Below are 17,485 nucleotides of genomic sequence, written 5' to 3' on the forward strand. Positions count from 1 at the left end.
TATGTAGCGTGTTGAGTAAGATGAGGATTATTATAAGGGTTTTTTTTATCATCATAGATTTGATTTACACAGTTGGTCTATTCTGATTTTAAAGAGAATAAGAATTTACATTTGTTGGTTGGTTTTTAGGTCCCAAATGATTAAAGACAGCTGAAAGCTGAAAAAGATCACCCAGAAAGTTTTAAAAATGTATGTTAACCCTCCTGGGTCTGAAGGCACTTTTGTATTTAATTTAGGTTATTTTTCACACCATACTCCCGATGATTTTAGATGTATAATGCTTTCATTATAGGAGCTGATTTCTGACAAGACAAGCATCTCTTAATGGAGAATGAAACATTGTACAGGGAACACCAGACTCCTACAAAAAATAAATACATAAAAATATATACCTAGCTATACCTCAGCCTTATCTTAGTCTGTGACTGGTGTTTTAAATCGTGGTTTGATAAGTGTTGTTTTTTTTAGTACAAAGATCAGATTTTGTGCATGAGGACATGCTTAGCATGTGAAAATTGTACTTTCTTTTATGTTTTCAATCTAATTTTTGTAGTTGTTTTTATTGGTGATCATGATGTGCTGCAACAAATGTTATTTTGGGTCACAGCTCAAGGGAAGGGTTATATTGGCATTGCATTTAGCTTTAGCTAGCAGAAGATTAAAAGCCTGTTCCTTCCTATTCCTTCCTTCCTATTGAAGCAAAGCCATCAGCTCTAAATCAATTAATTTTTTTTCTGCGCTGAGGTTTAAATCAGCTCCAAGTATCTAAAACCTTTGGGGCCAGACCGGTTAAATTAAGGTCAGGGGATTACTTGCAGAGATCACCCTGTCCTGACACGTCATTAATCTTATCACCTAGTTTACCCGGTGTTTCCCATTTGCTTCTCTTTCATGTGGGAGAAACTCTGAAGCGAAGGAGTCCATGGAGCCTGACAGCGGGGCTCCCGGTGCTTCTCTGCCGGCTTCCGAAGTTGCTGGTCCTGAAGGTTCTTTCCGCAGGACAGAAGCGATACAGTCTCTTTCCGTTCAAGGCGCAGGATGGCTCTCTTCCCCACTGTGGAGCCCCCGCTCCAAAGCGAGAAAAGTGAGATTAGGAGGTGAAATATCAAGCGACGGAGCGTGGCTGGATGACCACTCGGATTTTACCAGCGCGTACTTTTCACGCAGAGCATCAGTGTAAGTTTCTCTGACGGCTGAGTGGAAATGTTAACTTTTAAAATATTAAATAAAATGTCCCTTAACATTCACACGCGTATGCAAAAATATGGATTTTACTTTATTGTTGAAAGCTGAACGTTTTCTCAAAAGAAAAGGGTGCAAAATTCGGTTTTTCTTCAAAAACATTGGGTTTCTCACGGTTTTCCCAGCCAGTGTCTCTTCTGGCTCAGCTAGTCTTGAGCTCTTCCTACTGCTCCAAACGGACTCACAGTGACCCCCATTCCGCTACTAATGACTATAGAAAAGGTTTTGTATTTTTATTAGAAACAACAAAAACTGGGCATTTCTCTCCCTGTTATACTTTCAAACTTGGTAAGGGGTCTGTTAATGTTAACACATTATAATACTGTGTTGGAGAGATTCAATGAGAAATTTAGCATAGTCGGAATTGTGGAAAAAAGGGGAAATAATTATGACTGCAACTGTGAAAATGTTTAATTGCAAGTCAGCCATTTTGGTTTTTTGAGGTCAGGATTGATGTGAGGAATCAAAAAATATCCCTCTTGGAATTCAGACTTTAGGTGACTGTTTTGTTTTTTCAACCTTGAACATGTCTTTTTTTTTTTTTTTTCTCAATACAAACCGAACAAAATTAAACTATGTCATTCGACCAATACATAGTGCCAATAGGAAAAAAAATAGAAAAGGAGAGTTTTTGTGTGTTTATTTTGTGTTTATGACTCAAAGCACCAGAAAAATGCCATATTCTGTTGTAATACTATTTTTGAAATGTCTGTTCAGAAGGTAATATTTGGAAAACCCTATTTGTTATCAAAAGTAGATTTCCCCTACTTTTTTAACAAAGTAGGGGAAACCCTACCTTGTTAGGGTTAATCAATTAATGATCAATTAATCAAATTGATTTTGATTGATTTGATTGATTGATTGATTAATTCATTCATTTCACTAACATGCCGTCAGCGTCATTGCAGCAGTGTTATCTTTTTCCCATTTCTTAAACTATGCTCGGCACAAGAGGCTCCAGCCTTCTGTGCAGCTCCTGAATCAGCCACTGTTCACTAGCAGCTGTGTCTCGGTTGTTTATCATTACTTTGTCTACTGTGTTCGATTTCAGGATCAGTGATCCTCAGGCAGATATGACACCAAGGTTTCTGAAGAGCATGGGAAACCTGGACATCATCTCCCACAAGGACAGATGTGACTGCCAAGTTTCTCATGACCTCCATGACCCACTAATGATGGCTCCTCACCACACAACGTCTGTTCCCGTTACTCCAATCCTCAGTGCTCCTGATAAGACGGATTGTTCCTTATGGCCTCCAGTTTCTCCCTGTCCTCCCATTTGTCTTTGTTCCAACAAGTTGCCCTTTGCTCCTTATATTCAGCCTACAGTTGATCTAAAGAGTGTGTCCTGTGGCCTCGGAGAAGGCTGCCCATGGATGATTGGGCTCCTGGGAGGAGGGCTGAGATGGATGGGATCTGTGGCAGAGCTCTGCCAGGGAGCTCTCAACCATGCTGAGGAGCTGCTGGCTGCTGAGGGTGGTGCCCTTTCCCTTGTGAGAAAGGCCTACAGTGGAGAAAGTGATTTAGAGGAAGTGATATCCTTGACAGCAAATGGGTGCAGCCAGGCACATCAGAAAATACTGCAGGGTGTCATGGAGCTGGTTTTGGCCACAGGTTCGCCAATAAACCAGAGAGATGCTCAGAAGGTATTTTATTTTGCATAGTACCTTGCGAAGGTTTCTGAACCTCTAAACGTTTTCAGATTTGGTCATGTTGCACTATGAGAACATAACAGCTTACCACAAGGAAAACATGTGGAAGAAGCAGGTTTTTCAGATGAGACCAAAATATTTACTTTTTCAATTACTGTGTGGTGGAAAACTATCACTGACCGTAACCCTTAACACAACACCCCCTCTATGAAACATGGTGGTGGCAGAGTCATGCTTGGGATCTTTTTTTTCAGCAAGGATTTGGAAGCTGATTACTGGTAATGGAAAGATGGATGGAGCTGTTCCACCGCGACAATGACCATAAATATTTATCCGGAGCTACAATGGAATGAGATCAAAAATACTTTATTGATCCCATGAATGTTAAAAGTCCAAACTTTGACTAAATCATTAATCAGCTTAACTGTTCATAGACTTTCAACTTTTTTATATGTAACAATGGTAAAAACATACAATATACATTTTGAAGGTGAACTTTCAGCAAAAGGTGGTTCTTTAAATTATTTACTCAAATGCACTGTGCACAAACGCATATCATTTCCTTACACTCCCCAATTATACACCACTTTGTGTTGATCTATCACACAAAATCTTATTGAAGTTTGTGTTGTTATGTTTTCCGTGTGACATAAAGTGGAATCTTCAAGTTAGGAGTGAAAGACTTAAAATCTGAATTCACCCTATTTATGGAGATCATAAAGAGTTAGCCTCATGTGTCCTCTGGTTTTAGCGACATGTGTGACAACATGGTCGTCTCATGGGTAGTGGGAAGCAAGTCACAAAATCCCAGATGGAGTAGCTGCTTTTAATCCTTTTAGACTTAGTCTACTGATAAAGTGGTTTGCTAAGCTGAAGTAATTAGCAATTATGCTATGCTTTCAGCATGGCACCTTTTGGCTTTAACCGGGTTTATTCACCCAAGCATTCACTTAAAGTGGTGCCCAATAAAAATGTGAACAAAATAGATGCTGTACTTTCCTTTTCTGTAAACCAAACACTATAAAAATTACTGGCATACATTTGAAGTTCAGTGTAATAACTACACATGAAGAGGGTTTAGGAACCAAACGGAGAGTCTTCCTTTCTCCCAAAAACCTGCAGTGATGCAGTAAAATGCATGATTTACTTGATGACATTTGCACAGGCACTGACCTGCACCAGGAGCAAAGGTGGCAGAGGCCACTAAAAGGCTTACAGCTGATGCCCTCTCCAGCCCTCGTCTTTGCAGCCAATGTCATTAGGGATGAGAGTTATTTCCTGGTACAGTTAGAACACAGGTAATACTCAGTCAGGACGGATATGGAAAGGTATTCCAGCAATTCCAGCTATTCCAGTTATTGATCGATGATTTTCATATTTTTTTGTTTTAGATAAAATATGAAAGGTAGGGTGTGCGTTTGTATTAATTCCTTTTGAGTCAATATTTGTTTGCGCTTACTTTTACCAAAATAGCTCAATCTCAGCCAGATGAGATGGAGTATATGTGAATATCCATTTTTAAGCTTTGCCAAATGTTTTCAATTATATTTAGGTTTGCACTTTGACACTGTTCTATTCTAGAGGAAGAATATGGTTTAATCTAAACCATTTTAACTGTAGCTTCTGGCTGTGTGTTCAAGGCATACAGCCAGAAGCTTGTAACATCTTAAGTGTTCTGCAGCCTGTAACTGGTTTACTTCAGGGTTTGCCCAGTATTTACCACTCCCCACTGATTATGTACATCTTCTCTATATAGAGCTGTACAGAGAAGTTGTACAACTCCCTAAAGCATGATTCTTTGTGTTTGCCTCCCAGATAAAATTCAAGTTAAATCCCTCAAGGCTTCTGGTTGTTAAGTGTTCAAAGTGAACAAATCGTTTTGCAAGGCTCAATGTGCCTGCATACTGTCAAAATGTTTCTGCATGGAGGTTGGTTAATAAGTAATATATTCTGTTGCCAAATTACACAAATATCTAGCACATGCAGTTTTTCTGTACATGTCTTACATGCATATGTTTTTTAAAATAAGTGAGACCCTCGGAAATAATATTGTAAGACTTGTTTTATTTGTTTACTTCTGCAGGATCCCAGGTTCAAAGTAGACAGTAAACAGTGCTTAAAGATTAGGACGGTTTTGAGTGTTCCTATCAAGAACCACAGGCGAGAGGTAACATTCATCACAGTTCTATTTGTGTATTGATTTTGCACCTGAAGTTCTATCAATACTGCATAACAATGAGTTATGTGATTTGTTTCTTAGGTGTTGGGTGTGGTGGTAATGATCAACAAAAGAAAAGCCTGTGATTGCCATCCTGCTTTTACCTTCATGGATGAAAAGGTGAGAAATGGAACCAGTGGATGACAGTCTTTGTTAGAATATGTATCAATTCCTGCCTGGGAAAAACTGTGTATTAAATTTTATTACTCAGGTACTGTCCAATCATATGGATGTATTGGGGATGGTTCTGGAAAACATCCAGCTGTATGAGAGTTCAAGACAAGAGGCTAAGCGCAGCCAGGTAGCAACATGTCATCTATTGTGTGTCCACGTAATAAACCCCTCAATGTTCATGCATGCTGTATATCTGTGTGTCTCTTAGGCTCTGATAGAAATGGCACAGGTGTTATCAAGGAAGCATCATTCTTTTGAGGTGCTGTTGAGCAAGATGGCCGCCACAATCATGCCTTTCACGCATGCTCAATACTGCACTATCTTCATCCCCAGTGACCAAACCTCAGTCACAAAGGATGATCAGGTTGATCTTCTAATTAACATCATATTTTGCATTTTATTAGTGGTTTTGAGATCCACATGTCAGGTTTGTATTATATCATACAACTTATATCATACAACATTGTATTTCCTGCTGCTTTCTGGCTTTTACCATAGATCATATTCTCATGTGTGATACACTTGGAGTGTGAAGAGTTTGGATCAACTTGCCAGATCTACAGAAGGTATGTCCTACAGACAATGAGACCTGTTGACAATTTAACATCTTTCATTTTCAGATTTTCTGTTTAAAAAAGAAATCACGTGTCTATATTATTTTTTAGGGAGCATGACATCAGTGCTATAGATCTGTCACATGCTTGTGAAACAGTGAGGGCTACAAAAACTGTTAACATGGCAAAGAGCGCTGTTGAATCAGAGAGGAGTATCGTCTGCTGCCCTGTGAGAAATGAAAGGTCAGAAAACGTTATTGGTAAGTTTCTTGATTTTATATATTTATCACTTACTTTTATTTAAAATGATTATGGAGGGACGATCAAAGTTTGAAGTATAGTTTGATCAAAAAATGAACAAAAAACAGACAGAAAAATATATGTCTTTATTTCTGCTAAAGACTGAACACTATTAAACATCCTGAGTTGCTCAGTGTCTGTTTTTCTGTCATTTAGCTGTGTGCCAGCTCATGAACAAACAGACCAGAGACTCAAATGAGCTGGAACCCTTTAATCGATACGATGAGCGACTCCTGGAGGATCTGGCTGTGTACTGTGGCCTGGCCTTGCAGTATGCTCAAGCTGTCCAGATCACTGAAGTGAGAAGGGCCAGCATAGAGGTTACAGAAGAGGTAGGACGGTTATCCCTAACTCTTTTCCCTGGAGAGTACAGTAAATGTGCTCAGATTAAGTCATAAATATGCCATACACGGGTGTAGTTTTGGCATTGTTGCCTCTTTTCATGATGTGAAATAAGAGTTTAAAAATGTTTTTAATTGTGGTTCTGAGTATTAGAAGAGCATGTTTCTTACTTTGTTTGCAAATGTTTAAATTTACTTATATGAATGTTAATCTTGCAGATTCTTGCCTACCACCTCACTGCAGCACAAGAGGACATTAAGGCACTGCAGGTGATTTCTCTTTTTTGTTTGTTTGTTTGTTTGTTTGTTCCTTTCTTTCTTTCAAAGTATAATCTACATGTTGACTGATGATATTTACAACAATCAAAAAAACCTACACCTAACAAAAACACTCCCCTCTGGCTATTAAGCAATGTTTTTTGATTACAAAAATAAAATGCACATTTGTTTGTTTGTGTGTGGTGGTGATGATGGTGTTGGTTTTGCAGGAGACCACAATCCCATCAGCAGAATCACTGAATATTTTGGACTTCCATTTCTCTGATTTTGGCCTACCAGAGGACGCCACCACTCAGGCCACAGTTCGAATGTTTCTGGACCTGAATTTAGTGCAGGACTTCAACATTGATTACAAGGTATCTGATCTGCTTTGTTTCTATTAAAGCAAGCTTAGTTTGTAAAGCAGATTTCCTTCTCTCTACGCCATAATACCAATTTGTCAGTCACCTTTCGTTCCTGTACAGAGCCTTTGTCAATGGGTCCTCACTGTGAGACGTGGCTACAGGAGCCACGTTCCTTATCACAACTGGAGCCATGCACTGAGCACTGCTCAAAGTATGTTTGCTATGCTCATGGCAACAGATCGGCTACAGGTGAGTGAATGTATGAGTCACACCTGTAGACTAATAAATTAATAAATATGATTAGGTATATGATTGGGTATTTTTATATGTACAATAGTGTGTGTACACATGAAGTTAAAAGATGATTTATTCATTTGAATGACAGTCACTGTATCCACAGTCAGTCTTTTGACTAATTGTAAACTTTGACTGTCAGAGTTTACCATCAGAAGAATAATAGCCGTTTTGAACATAAATCTGAGTGAATATCAGATGCGGCTTTGTCTGATTTTTTTTTTCTTCTACTTTATTTCTATTGTTTGAAGAGCATCTAAATATTAAAATTTTTGGATCATTTCTTCAATAAACAAAGATTTAATGCAGTTATTATTGATTTGCAATAATAAGAAGCAGATATAGACAGCTGGAAATGGCAGGGAGTTTCTGGGGGGTTACGGGGAGGTAAGTCTGATGTAAATAAAATGTATGTTTTTGCTCATCTGATTTGATCAAAATGTATACAGACTATACACAGAGATTGGCTCAAACATGAAAAAGAAAATATTTTCTCATACATGGGACAAGAAAAATGAAGCTGATTATATTCAATTATTTTGGTCTTCCTTTTAATGTCTTTGTGTCTCAGAAAATTTTTTCTCGGCTGGAGATCTTAGCTTTGATGATAGCCACCCTGAACCACGACATTGACCACAGAGGAGTTAGCAACTCCTACATAGAAAGGTGAACTTTTTTTTTTCATTCAACTCAATTTATTTTTCAAATAAGCAGTTATATGTCATAAATACTAATACTTCTTAAACACTTTCACATTTTGTTTGTTATATTATTTCTACAAAATTGGATATATTTTACTGGAATTTGATGTGATGATGACCAACACAAATTAGAGCAAAATTGTGGAAGAGAAGTGATTGCAAGTTTCCCTATTTAAAAAATCTACATAAATCTATATATTCTAAATCCTAAATGCAAATCTGAAAGCAGTGGTGAGCATTTGCATTGATCACCATGTTCCCTGATAGCCATAAATAAGATATTGTGCAGCCAATGAAGTTTGTTCGAGGACATTAGTGAGAAGCATCGTGGAGACCGAGGAACACAAGTTGTTAGAAGCTTAGAAACATTGTCCAAAGTTCAACCTTCTATGGACGACTGTTCAGTCCTTCATCTAAACCCAAGACATGGAAGATAGTCTACAAAACAACTGTCAACATGCCCTGGTCTGGCTGCTTAGGCCAGAGTTTTTTCAATCTGGTACATGTTCACCTTGTGTCAAACTCCATGATTCTAAAATAAGTCATAGAAAAACTCCAAAATTTTGTCATGAGACCAAGTACAGTGCACTAATGCTTGCTGTTAATGATATGCAATTGTATGAAATCCAGAGAATGTAGCCAAAGACCAGTATTTCTGGAATTACGTTCTCTGTCTTATTGGACGCCAGACTAAACTAAAATCAGCATGCCACAACAAGAACTGCATACCAACAGTGAAGAAGACGCCACCATAGACGTGGTGGTGTCATGATATGGGAATGCTTTGCTGCAGCAGGACTCGGTCAGCTCAACATAATGGAAATCTACCACATATCAGATGGCGCTTAAGATAAATGAAAGATCTGTAGAAAAATTAAAGGCGTGACTGAACCTGGTCATGCAACCTGACAATGACAGAAAACATACCTGAACATGTATAAAAGGCTGGCTCGAAATTATAAAATGGAAATTTATGGTCTAAGATGAACTCCAGGTCTTGATTTTATTGAGGTTTTGGGAGATGGTAAACAGACTGTACATGCAAGAAACTTCTCAAACATCTCTCAGCTGGAAGTGAGGAATAGAATAAGCTGACCTCAGACCAATGTCAAACACTTGTTGACGCCTATAAGAAGCATCTCAATTAAGTTTTTTTTAATTAAAGTGGTAAAACTAGCAATTAGGGAGATGGGCATCCTAGTTTTTTTTTTCTCAGCCTCAGCTAAGAAATGCATTTCTGAGAAAACTTGTTGGACCCTGCAAAAGATTTAAGACCGGTCCAGAGGATCTCACCTTCCATCAATACTGAATTGCCAAAACAATGTGTATCCTTTCTCTTCACTTCACCATTATGCACTACTTTTTGTTGGTCTATCACATGACAAAATGTGAAAACATTTAAAGAGTCTGGGTACTTTTGCAAAGCATTTTACGCTGTGTTTTCTGTCTTGTAGGTCTCAGCAGCCTTTAGCTCAGTTGTACGGTCACTCCTCGTTAGAGAACCACCACTACAACCTGTGCATCTTCATTCTGAATAACACCGTAAAATCTGATCTCCTTGTTTTTATTATTATTATTATTATTATTATTATTATTATTATTATTATTATTATTATTTCTTCAACTTTTTTAGTTGTCTCTTTTTAAATTATTTGTCTTCCTCTCTTAGTCTCTCTCTGATTCTCTTCTAGGGGAGCCAGATCCTCAGCAACTTATCAGATGAGGACCATAGAGCTGTACTGCACATGATCAAAAGGGCAATCCTTGCTACTAATCTTAACATCTACATGCAGTATGTTTGGAAAAAAGTTGTCTAAGTAGGAAGAGGTCTGGCACTTACATGATAATAATTCTAAGCCCTCATAAATTTGTTTACTGTGCTGTTTGTAGAAGAAGAGGAGAATTTTTTTCTCTTGCTGAGAAAAGCAGGGTGAACTGGAGGAGTGAGAAACAAAGAGATTTGCTGAGGTGAGAGTGAAGATAATTCATTTGAGAGTCATTTATAACTATGTGTATAGCAACAGAGAGTGAAGAGTTGTCTTTTATGTTATTAATTTACCTGACAGATCAATGCTGATGACAGCTAGTGATCTATCTGCCATCACAAAGCCTTGGCCCGAGCAAAAAAGGGTAGGTCTCAGAAAATTCTGATTACATAAACAAACACAGTCTTTTTGATTTACTACTTGCTCTAACCTTCATTTCTTCTCCTTTCAGATTGCCAACCTTGTTGCCATGGAGTTCTTTGCTCAAGGGGACAAAGAGAGAGAGGAATTTAAAACCAAACCTATTGTAAGTTGCACTTCATCAGGAGTTTATGGTACAGTAACAATGTAATACAGATATTGCTAACAAAACTTCACAAATTTTTTGCATTGTTTTGTGGTACAATCTATTAAATAGTTATTTATGAGATAGTATAGTAAACTGACAACATGGTGACTGCACTTTGGACAAAACTGAGTTAAAAGGATTTTTATTGTTGTATTTTGATTTTGTTTTTCTGATGGAATATGAATGTATTCATTTAGAATACATCCATATTCTCCGAGAATATGGATGTATTCTAAACGAATACATCCATATTAGATGCTAGTTTAACTTCTTCCTCATCAGGACGTAATGGACAGAGAAAACAGCACCCGTCTGCCATACATGCAGGTTGAATACATCGATGAGATCTGCTTCCCTCTGTACAAGGTTTGAGCTTTGCTCAAGTTTTCATAGCTTTTAAACATTTTTTTTTAGTTTGGGTCAAATTGTAACTACAAATTTCTATTTATTTTATTAGAAGTTGATGTAATAGATCAAACCAAGTAGCAAATTTAATGAAATTGTAGCTCTGGGTGTGTGTTTTTTAGTTGTTTGGATGGAAGGCAAACCTCTGGCCTAGTCTGAAGTTTTATGCAGCCTCTGATAGATTTCCCCCAAGAATATACTGTATCTAGCTCCATCCATCTTCCCGTCAGCCTTCCTGCCTTTATCTGCTAAAGCATCCCCGCAGCATGCTGCTGCCACAGTAATGTCTTACTCTGGGGACTGAATGTTTAGGGGACATGTAGCGTTAGCTTCCCTTTACGTAAAACATTTTGCATGCCAGTCACAAAGTTTGAGCTAATTGGTTTGTAAAACATTGTCGGTCTATCGCATAAAATTCCGATAAAGATTATGGTTGCATCATGACAAAATGTAGAATAGTTCAATAAGTATGAAAACTTTTGCGAGGAACTATATTTAAGTAACATCTTCTACGCTCTTGTTACTTCACTCTAATTGAATCTTTGCTTACTCATCCATCCTCTCTCTCTCTCTCTGTGTTCAACTCAGGCTGTGTCAAAATTATTCGACAGCTGCTCTCCATTGGTGAATGCTTGTAAGAAGAACAGAAAAAACTGGTTGCATCTTGCTGAAGGCACACGGGAAGGAAAGCTTGAAGACAACTGCAGTTTACACTTTGAAACTGAAAGAATTGAAGAGGAAGAGACAGAAAGAGGAGCTGAACAATTGGCAAAAGAACAAAACACATGATATTTTGAAGCATTTTCGGGCACCTCAGAACTGAAAATGAATCTGGAACCCATTGCCAGTAGGCTTATTTTTATTCCTCTACCTACACCTGAATTTTGAGCTATAGGAATCTATAAACTTGTTTTTGTTTGCACTAGCTTTTTTTGTTTAGTCAGTTGGGATTACAAAACCTATCTACACGCCTAATGCCAGAATGAGGGGAAGAATTTTTTATTAACAAGTTTGTCTGTGCTTTGATAAACTTTAAAATTGTGAAAGCCCAGATGACAATTACTGTGACAAAGTTAATTCACAACATTTGAGGTAATTGGGGGAAATGCTTCTGGGTGTATTTTAATTTCCTTGTGTGAAATTATGTAGAAATAAGAAATCGGGCAAGATATGAACAGAATTGAAGACTTGTTCAAACTTTGGTACAATTTCCATCGGCTCAAGCTGTCACATTATTGTGGTCAAACAACTTTATGTAAGAATAAACACCATACGAATTTGCAGCCACCATACTGTTTTGGAGTGAGACAGTTTCTTTGTCCCAGACACAAATGTGTTTTGGTGTGAAATGTTCAAATCAATCCCAGAATAAAATCAGAAGACCTTGTAGAGATGCAAACTGAAGCTGGTGAGAGAGTGTCATTAATCAGTTTGCAAAGCGTTATCTACAAACATAGCAAACTCTTCAAAACATAAGGATGTCGAGAAAAAAGCTACCAATGTTTTGTCTCCTATTTTAGAAAGTAAAATTCTGATTTGTGGTCACTTTTATCATTTTTATAATTAGAATTTGAGTTTTACATAACATTAATTTCAACAAAGCATTTTAATGTATATATATTAGGTATTGGTGATATTATAATCATAGGGAAGACTGCTAACTTTATAGATGTCTAGAAGACAGTCATTGACACCCTCCACAATGAGGGTAAATTATGAAAGATCTTTGCTATTTTGTACCAAAGCGTATTCACAAAAAAATTAACAGAAGGAAAAGGTGTGATAGAAGACATTGCACTAGCAATGGGGAGAGTTGCAGCCTTGAGAGGATTATCAAACAAAATCTATTTAACAATTTGTAGTAGCTTCACAAAGACGGCACTGAGGCTGGAGTCAGTGCATCAAGTTACTACACAAACAAATCCCGGACAAAAAAATATTGGACTTTTTAGAGATATTCTACATTTAATTATTTTTATTTTAGTAGATGTGCTTATTTATATAAATGTATAAATATATGTACAATTATTATAAATATATAAAATTATATATAAAATTATAAAAAATGTTCATGAATTCGCTCACTGCTGCGGCGGCGTTATTGCAAGCCTCCATCCCAGTGCAATATTTTATGAGGAAAAAGTACCTCCCCGATCCAATCTGTTGGGGGCGCTACGTTTACCTAACTTAGGTTGCTGCTGCTTCAGTAAATTTGCAGAAGAAGACGACGACAGAGAGACAAGAGGAAGAAAATGACAGGGCGCGCAAAAAGAAAAACCAAACCAAATCAGGTAATTTTAACCTCATTTAACCATATTTGACTGCCATCTTAACTATCCATTTAGAAGATGGACTTACGAGGTTAAGACACGTATTGGTTATGAATACAAAAATACTGAAACTGCATCTATTATTAAGCGCAAATGGCAGAAGTGTGTGATGCGCTGAGTGAGCATCAGCGGTGGGAGCCAACATGGCAGCAGCTTCCCTGCTCAGTGCTGCTGCAGCGCTGGTCACGTCATTTTAATGGTGCTTCACACACTGTTCCACATTTGTTCGTGTTGATAATTACTAGATAGCCTCCCTTTTTAACTAGCAAATCTCGTCAGTTAGCCTGTTGGATTGCGGTAGGGGGATGTTTCCATGGTTAATGTTGTTTATCAAAGACTACAAATGGTCTGTTACGAGCTAAAACTTTTACATAATTGAATTAATACGTGTTCATAGGCTTCCCTCAACTCTTCCTAAGAAGTTCACATATCGGGTATATCACAGTTTACTACTCTGAGCACAGAGAGAGGCTACAGAGTTAAAACTGTAGTGTCTGGTATTTTGTTAGATTTTTTTGTGTGTGAACGACGAACCAAAGTGGCAAGTAATAATAAAGTGGAAGGAAATAATGAGTGGTTTTACGTATAGAACACGTTCGTGTTGATACTTATTAAAATCCGGTGAGTCCCGCTGTCTTTGAACGTCACCTAATTAGTAAGCAGAGTCCACCTTGTATGTAATTCAGGCTGATTATTAGAATGGCCTTTGACGGCTGGAGGTAGAGAAACGATGCAGACCAACCAGGTGTTTACTCCTAACACAGTGCAGATGGCAGAATGTGCAAAATAACCCCTGTTCAGTAGGTTATGTGTGGGCTCGCAGAGGCTCACAATGAAAAGGACCGCCAGCCTTCTATAGTCCACTACACTCTAAACATTCACAAATGACAAAAAACAATCTAATTGGTAAATATTTTTCCAATTTTGGAAAAAATACCGATATTAAGAAAAACTGATTTCAGATTCTTCAAATGCACACCTCTATTTTCTTTGTTTTGTAAAAGGAGAGAGTCATCAAGCTTTTTTCAACAACTTTCCAATTTTGTCCTACTGTAAGTTGATCTGTTGCCTAAAAAACCCTCCAAAGTTCATTGGATGTTGTGGTTGAAGTGTGAAAAAGTTTTCAAAAGTTCTGGACGCCATACAGCAACAAAACACATCCAACTAATTTAACTGAACGTATGTCATTGTGGATTTCTCTGCTTCTTCATTAGGAGTCGTGCTCAGCCAATGGACAGGTGAAGAAAGCCCGAGCTGATGAACCTAAAGCTATGCTTTCATCAAGAGTCGGTGCAGAGCAACGTGATGAGTTGGCTCAGCTGTATGGTTTTCACATGCCAGAGGATCTCTACCACTTCTGGGACTTCTGCAAGGAGCTCAGTCCTGACAACCCCTGTGGTATATGCAGTGATTAAATGCAATAGTTTATACTTGTGCTAAACCATTGTTTTGCTTCTCCGTTGTCTCTGGATGTTGTCAGAGGCCCTGTTGTTCTCTCCAGGGTTTTTGGAACTAATAGTACTGCTGTACTATCATAGCTATCATTATTTTATGTTGACTTAGACCACTCAAGGCCCACGGGCTAAATCTGGCCCGCCATAGCTTTTTATGTGGCTGTCTTGATTCTAGACTAAACATTAAATGTGCTTAAATATCATGTTATTCATCAAATCAATGCAGTTTTTATCTGTTTAATGCCAAATTACATCAATCAGTTCTTCCAGTTTCTTGAGAATTGTTGTTGAAATTCACACAAAATCAACAACTGACCCTTTAAGAGCATTCATGATATTAATTTGGCCCAAAACAAAAATGGGTTTGACACTCCTGACTTGGACTACGTAGAAGCAAAATAATTTTAAAGACCCCTGTTCAGCCCATATTTTCAATCCATGATCTAGATCTGTTCTTTACTCCTCGCAATCAGCTGAAAGGCTCAACAAACAATTGAAACCGTAACAAAGATCTGAAAAGAGGCTAATTCCTGAGCATATTTTTTTGAGGGGGGAGGAAATCAGTATGATGTTGTATGCAAGTCTAAATTGAAAAAATGTCAGAACTAGAAATTATTTTAGCTTCTCTGTCTGTGATCTTACGCTGATTGTCTCAACACACTTTCGATTAGGTGCCGTGAAAGACACGCTGGGTCTGCAGCTGGTCGGCCCTTTCGACATTCTGGCAGGAGCTAACAGAAATCCCAAGAATCCTCAGCCCAACTTTCATCTGCATTGGAGATATTTTTATGACCCGCCAGAGTTTCAGACAATTCTCAAAGGGAGTGAGGATTCCCAGCATCACATGGGATACTACAGGTATCATAATACATGCATATATACATAATAAAGTCTTGTAGCTTTGCAGAAATTAATATGTTGGCTGAAGTTGGACCTATGAGCAGAATAAGTTGTAGTTATTTTAATTGTTCAACTGTCAAAACATCAGAGATAGCCCAGACACTCTGCCTTCGTTTGTTGGGGAAAATCATGCCAAGAAGGGCTGCAACATAACACAAATGGGAGATAACATCTTTGCAGCTGTTTAGTAAGTAAACCACATTATTCTCCATATAATCAGCTGTGGAAAAAAATGTGATTTCATACCGTTTCTTTTTCATATTTAATTCTGTCTTTGAAATACTTTTCTTGCATCTCTTCTTTAGCCTGCATTTGCTGAGGAAGAAGAAAGAGAGAAATGGTAAAAGAGCAGAAGAAGAGGCTTTGGAAAGCCTGGAGTCGAAGCTGAGAGACCAGGCTGAGACGTTAGGCTTTTCTTTAGAGCAGAAGACCAAAAGCATGAAGCAGCGGGACAGAAAGGTGATTCTCAAACCAGGTTCCTTCATAGTCTTAAAAAGTATGGAAGACTATTTTTTCCAAACTTTTTTCCTGTCTAAGTACTGCATCCATCAACCTTTTCTTATCCATTCTTTGAGATCTCGTTCATTCCTTCCCTTTTCATCTCTTCTTTTTCCTTTGGCTCATTACTCCAAACTTTCCAAACCTTACCTGTGCTTCTTTTCACTTATTCATTTGTGTTTGTCATTTTCCTTCATTCATAATTCTTGTAAGGAAATAAGTATCACAACAATAAATGATAGTTATTTCCAATCTTCAAAAGCAATATGTGTACAACCTTCACATAGCTTGCTTTAAAATAGAGCTCAGATATTAATCTCCTCCTTCTCTGTAATACTGCAGGTTGTTACCAAGACCTTTCATGGTGCTGGTATTGTTGTGCCTGTGGACAAGAATGATGTAGGATACAGAGAACTACCAGAAACAGATGGTAACCTTTTTTTAAAAAAAATTTTTTCTTTGATATATTCTTTTTATGTGAACTTTTAAATGTATTTCTTTACACATCTTTCTACTAGCTGGTCTCAAGAAAATCTGTAAAGCCATTGCAGAAGCTCGGAATGATGAGGAACGTGTCAAAGCCTTTGGACCGATCCAGGAGATGATGACATTTGTTCAGTTTGCTAATGACGAATGCGACTATGGAATGGGCTACGAACTTGGAATTGACCTTTTTTGTTATGGATCGCATGTGAGTTGAAGAACAGCAACCCCATTACAACCTTGGAGTAATAATTCACTTACAGTTTAGATAATTGTTAACCTCATGTAACATTATAGGAAAAAAAATGTCTCTGACACAAGATAATACTTGAATTCCACTAAGTCTTTACACCTGGAGTGCAAACAATTGTTAATCTTGTTCATCTTTTTTCCTCCAGTACTTTCATAAGGTTGTCAAGCAACTTCTACCAATGGCCTACAGCTTGCTGAAAAGGAATTTGTTTGGGGAAATTTTGGAGAGCCATCTGAGCAGTCGCAGCCATGACAACTTGGACCAACTCTCTGCACAATAAAATAAAAGACTCAGCAGTCCATTAGAAGTTCTCATTCTGGTTCTTATAAGCTTTCCTGCCATGTACATTTGATTACTGGTGTTTGTCATGGTTAATGCTTTTTAGTGATTCTCTTGCTGCTGTCGTTTATGGAATCATTTCAGTGATATATTGTTAAATTTACATGTGTAATAAAGTCTTTATATTTTTAGATGTTGTCTCTTGGTGCTCGCTTGGTGAATACTTCATCTAATTGGTCTATGTTGGGTAGGGAAATTTTATTTTAATACATTGTAATAGAAACGGAAGACAGTGTTGTCAGTGGCTACAGCTAAAATGAGCATCATGATATCTGCCATAAAATTACTGACTGCAGATGCCATAGTGTCCCATAATCTCAACAGATCTCCCTGTTCTTTACAGCAATCAGTATTATGTTAATGGGTTTACTTTTTGCTTTGGTGCACAGA

The 17,485-nt window shown here is 37.7% G+C and overlaps 2 protein-coding genes across 2 annotated transcripts; both read left to right on the forward strand.

The window, feature by feature from the left end:
• Window positions 1-827: 827 nt before the first annotated feature.
• Window positions 828-12,242, forward strand: pde5aa (phosphodiesterase 5A, cGMP-specific, a). The gene is made up of 20 exons (XM_015044356.1): window positions 828-1,176; window positions 2,294-2,888; window positions 4,978-5,061; window positions 5,155-5,232; window positions 5,324-5,413; window positions 5,495-5,650; window positions 5,785-5,852; window positions 5,952-6,100; window positions 6,297-6,472; window positions 6,701-6,751; window positions 6,970-7,116; window positions 7,225-7,353; window positions 7,970-8,064; window positions 9,554-9,641; window positions 9,791-9,891; window positions 9,990-10,067; window positions 10,166-10,229; window positions 10,317-10,391; window positions 10,716-10,799; window positions 11,427-12,242. The coding sequence occupies exons 1-20, from the start codon at window positions 923-925 to the stop codon at window positions 11,625-11,627; spliced, it is 2,763 nt and encodes a 920-aa protein (XP_014899842.1). The 5' UTR covers window positions 828-922; the 3' UTR covers window positions 11,628-12,242.
• An 825-nt stretch (window positions 12,243-13,067) lies between these two features.
• On the forward strand, window positions 13,068-17,229 carry hpf1 (histone PARylation factor 1). The gene is made up of 8 exons (XM_015044357.1): window positions 13,068-13,129; window positions 14,383-14,566; window positions 15,294-15,480; window positions 15,611-15,709; window positions 15,828-15,981; window positions 16,363-16,450; window positions 16,539-16,711; window positions 16,902-17,229. The coding sequence occupies exons 1-8, from the start codon at window positions 13,091-13,093 to the stop codon at window positions 17,034-17,036; spliced, it is 1,059 nt and encodes a 352-aa protein (XP_014899843.1). The 5' UTR covers window positions 13,068-13,090; the 3' UTR covers window positions 17,037-17,229.
• Window positions 17,230-17,485: the final 256 nt, after the last annotated feature.

The sequence above is a fragment of the Poecilia latipinna genome, unplaced genomic scaffold (assembly GCF_001443285.1).
Source record: "Poecilia latipinna isolate Pla-1442-1.1 unplaced genomic scaffold, P_latipinna-1.0 Scaffold672, whole genome shotgun sequence".
NCBI classification, from domain to species: Eukaryota; Metazoa; Chordata; class Actinopteri; order Cyprinodontiformes; family Poeciliidae; genus Poecilia; species Poecilia latipinna.

Coding starts and splice junctions, on each gene's coding strand:
- pde5aa (XM_015044356.1), top strand. CDS start 923: ATGGAGCCTGACAGCGGGGCTCCCGGTGCTTCTCTGCCGGCTTCCGAA. Junction 5,651..5,784: donor CAGTCACAAAGGATGATCAG/GTTGATCTTCTA, acceptor CTTTTACCATAG/ATCATATTCTCATGTGTGAT. Junction 5,853..5,951: donor ACTTGCCAGATCTACAGAAG/GTATGTCCTACA, acceptor ATTATTTTTTAG/GGAGCATGACATCAGTGCTA.
- hpf1 (XM_015044357.1), top strand. CDS start 13,091: ATGACAGGGCGCGCAAAAAGAAAAACCAAACCAAATCAG. Junction 15,710..15,827: donor AACATCTTTGCAGCTGTTTA/GTAAGTAAACCA, acceptor TCTCTTCTTTAG/CCTGCATTTGCTGAGGAAGA. Junction 15,982..16,362: donor TGAAGCAGCGGGACAGAAAG/GTGATTCTCAAA, acceptor GTAATACTGCAG/GTTGTTACCAAGACCTTTCA.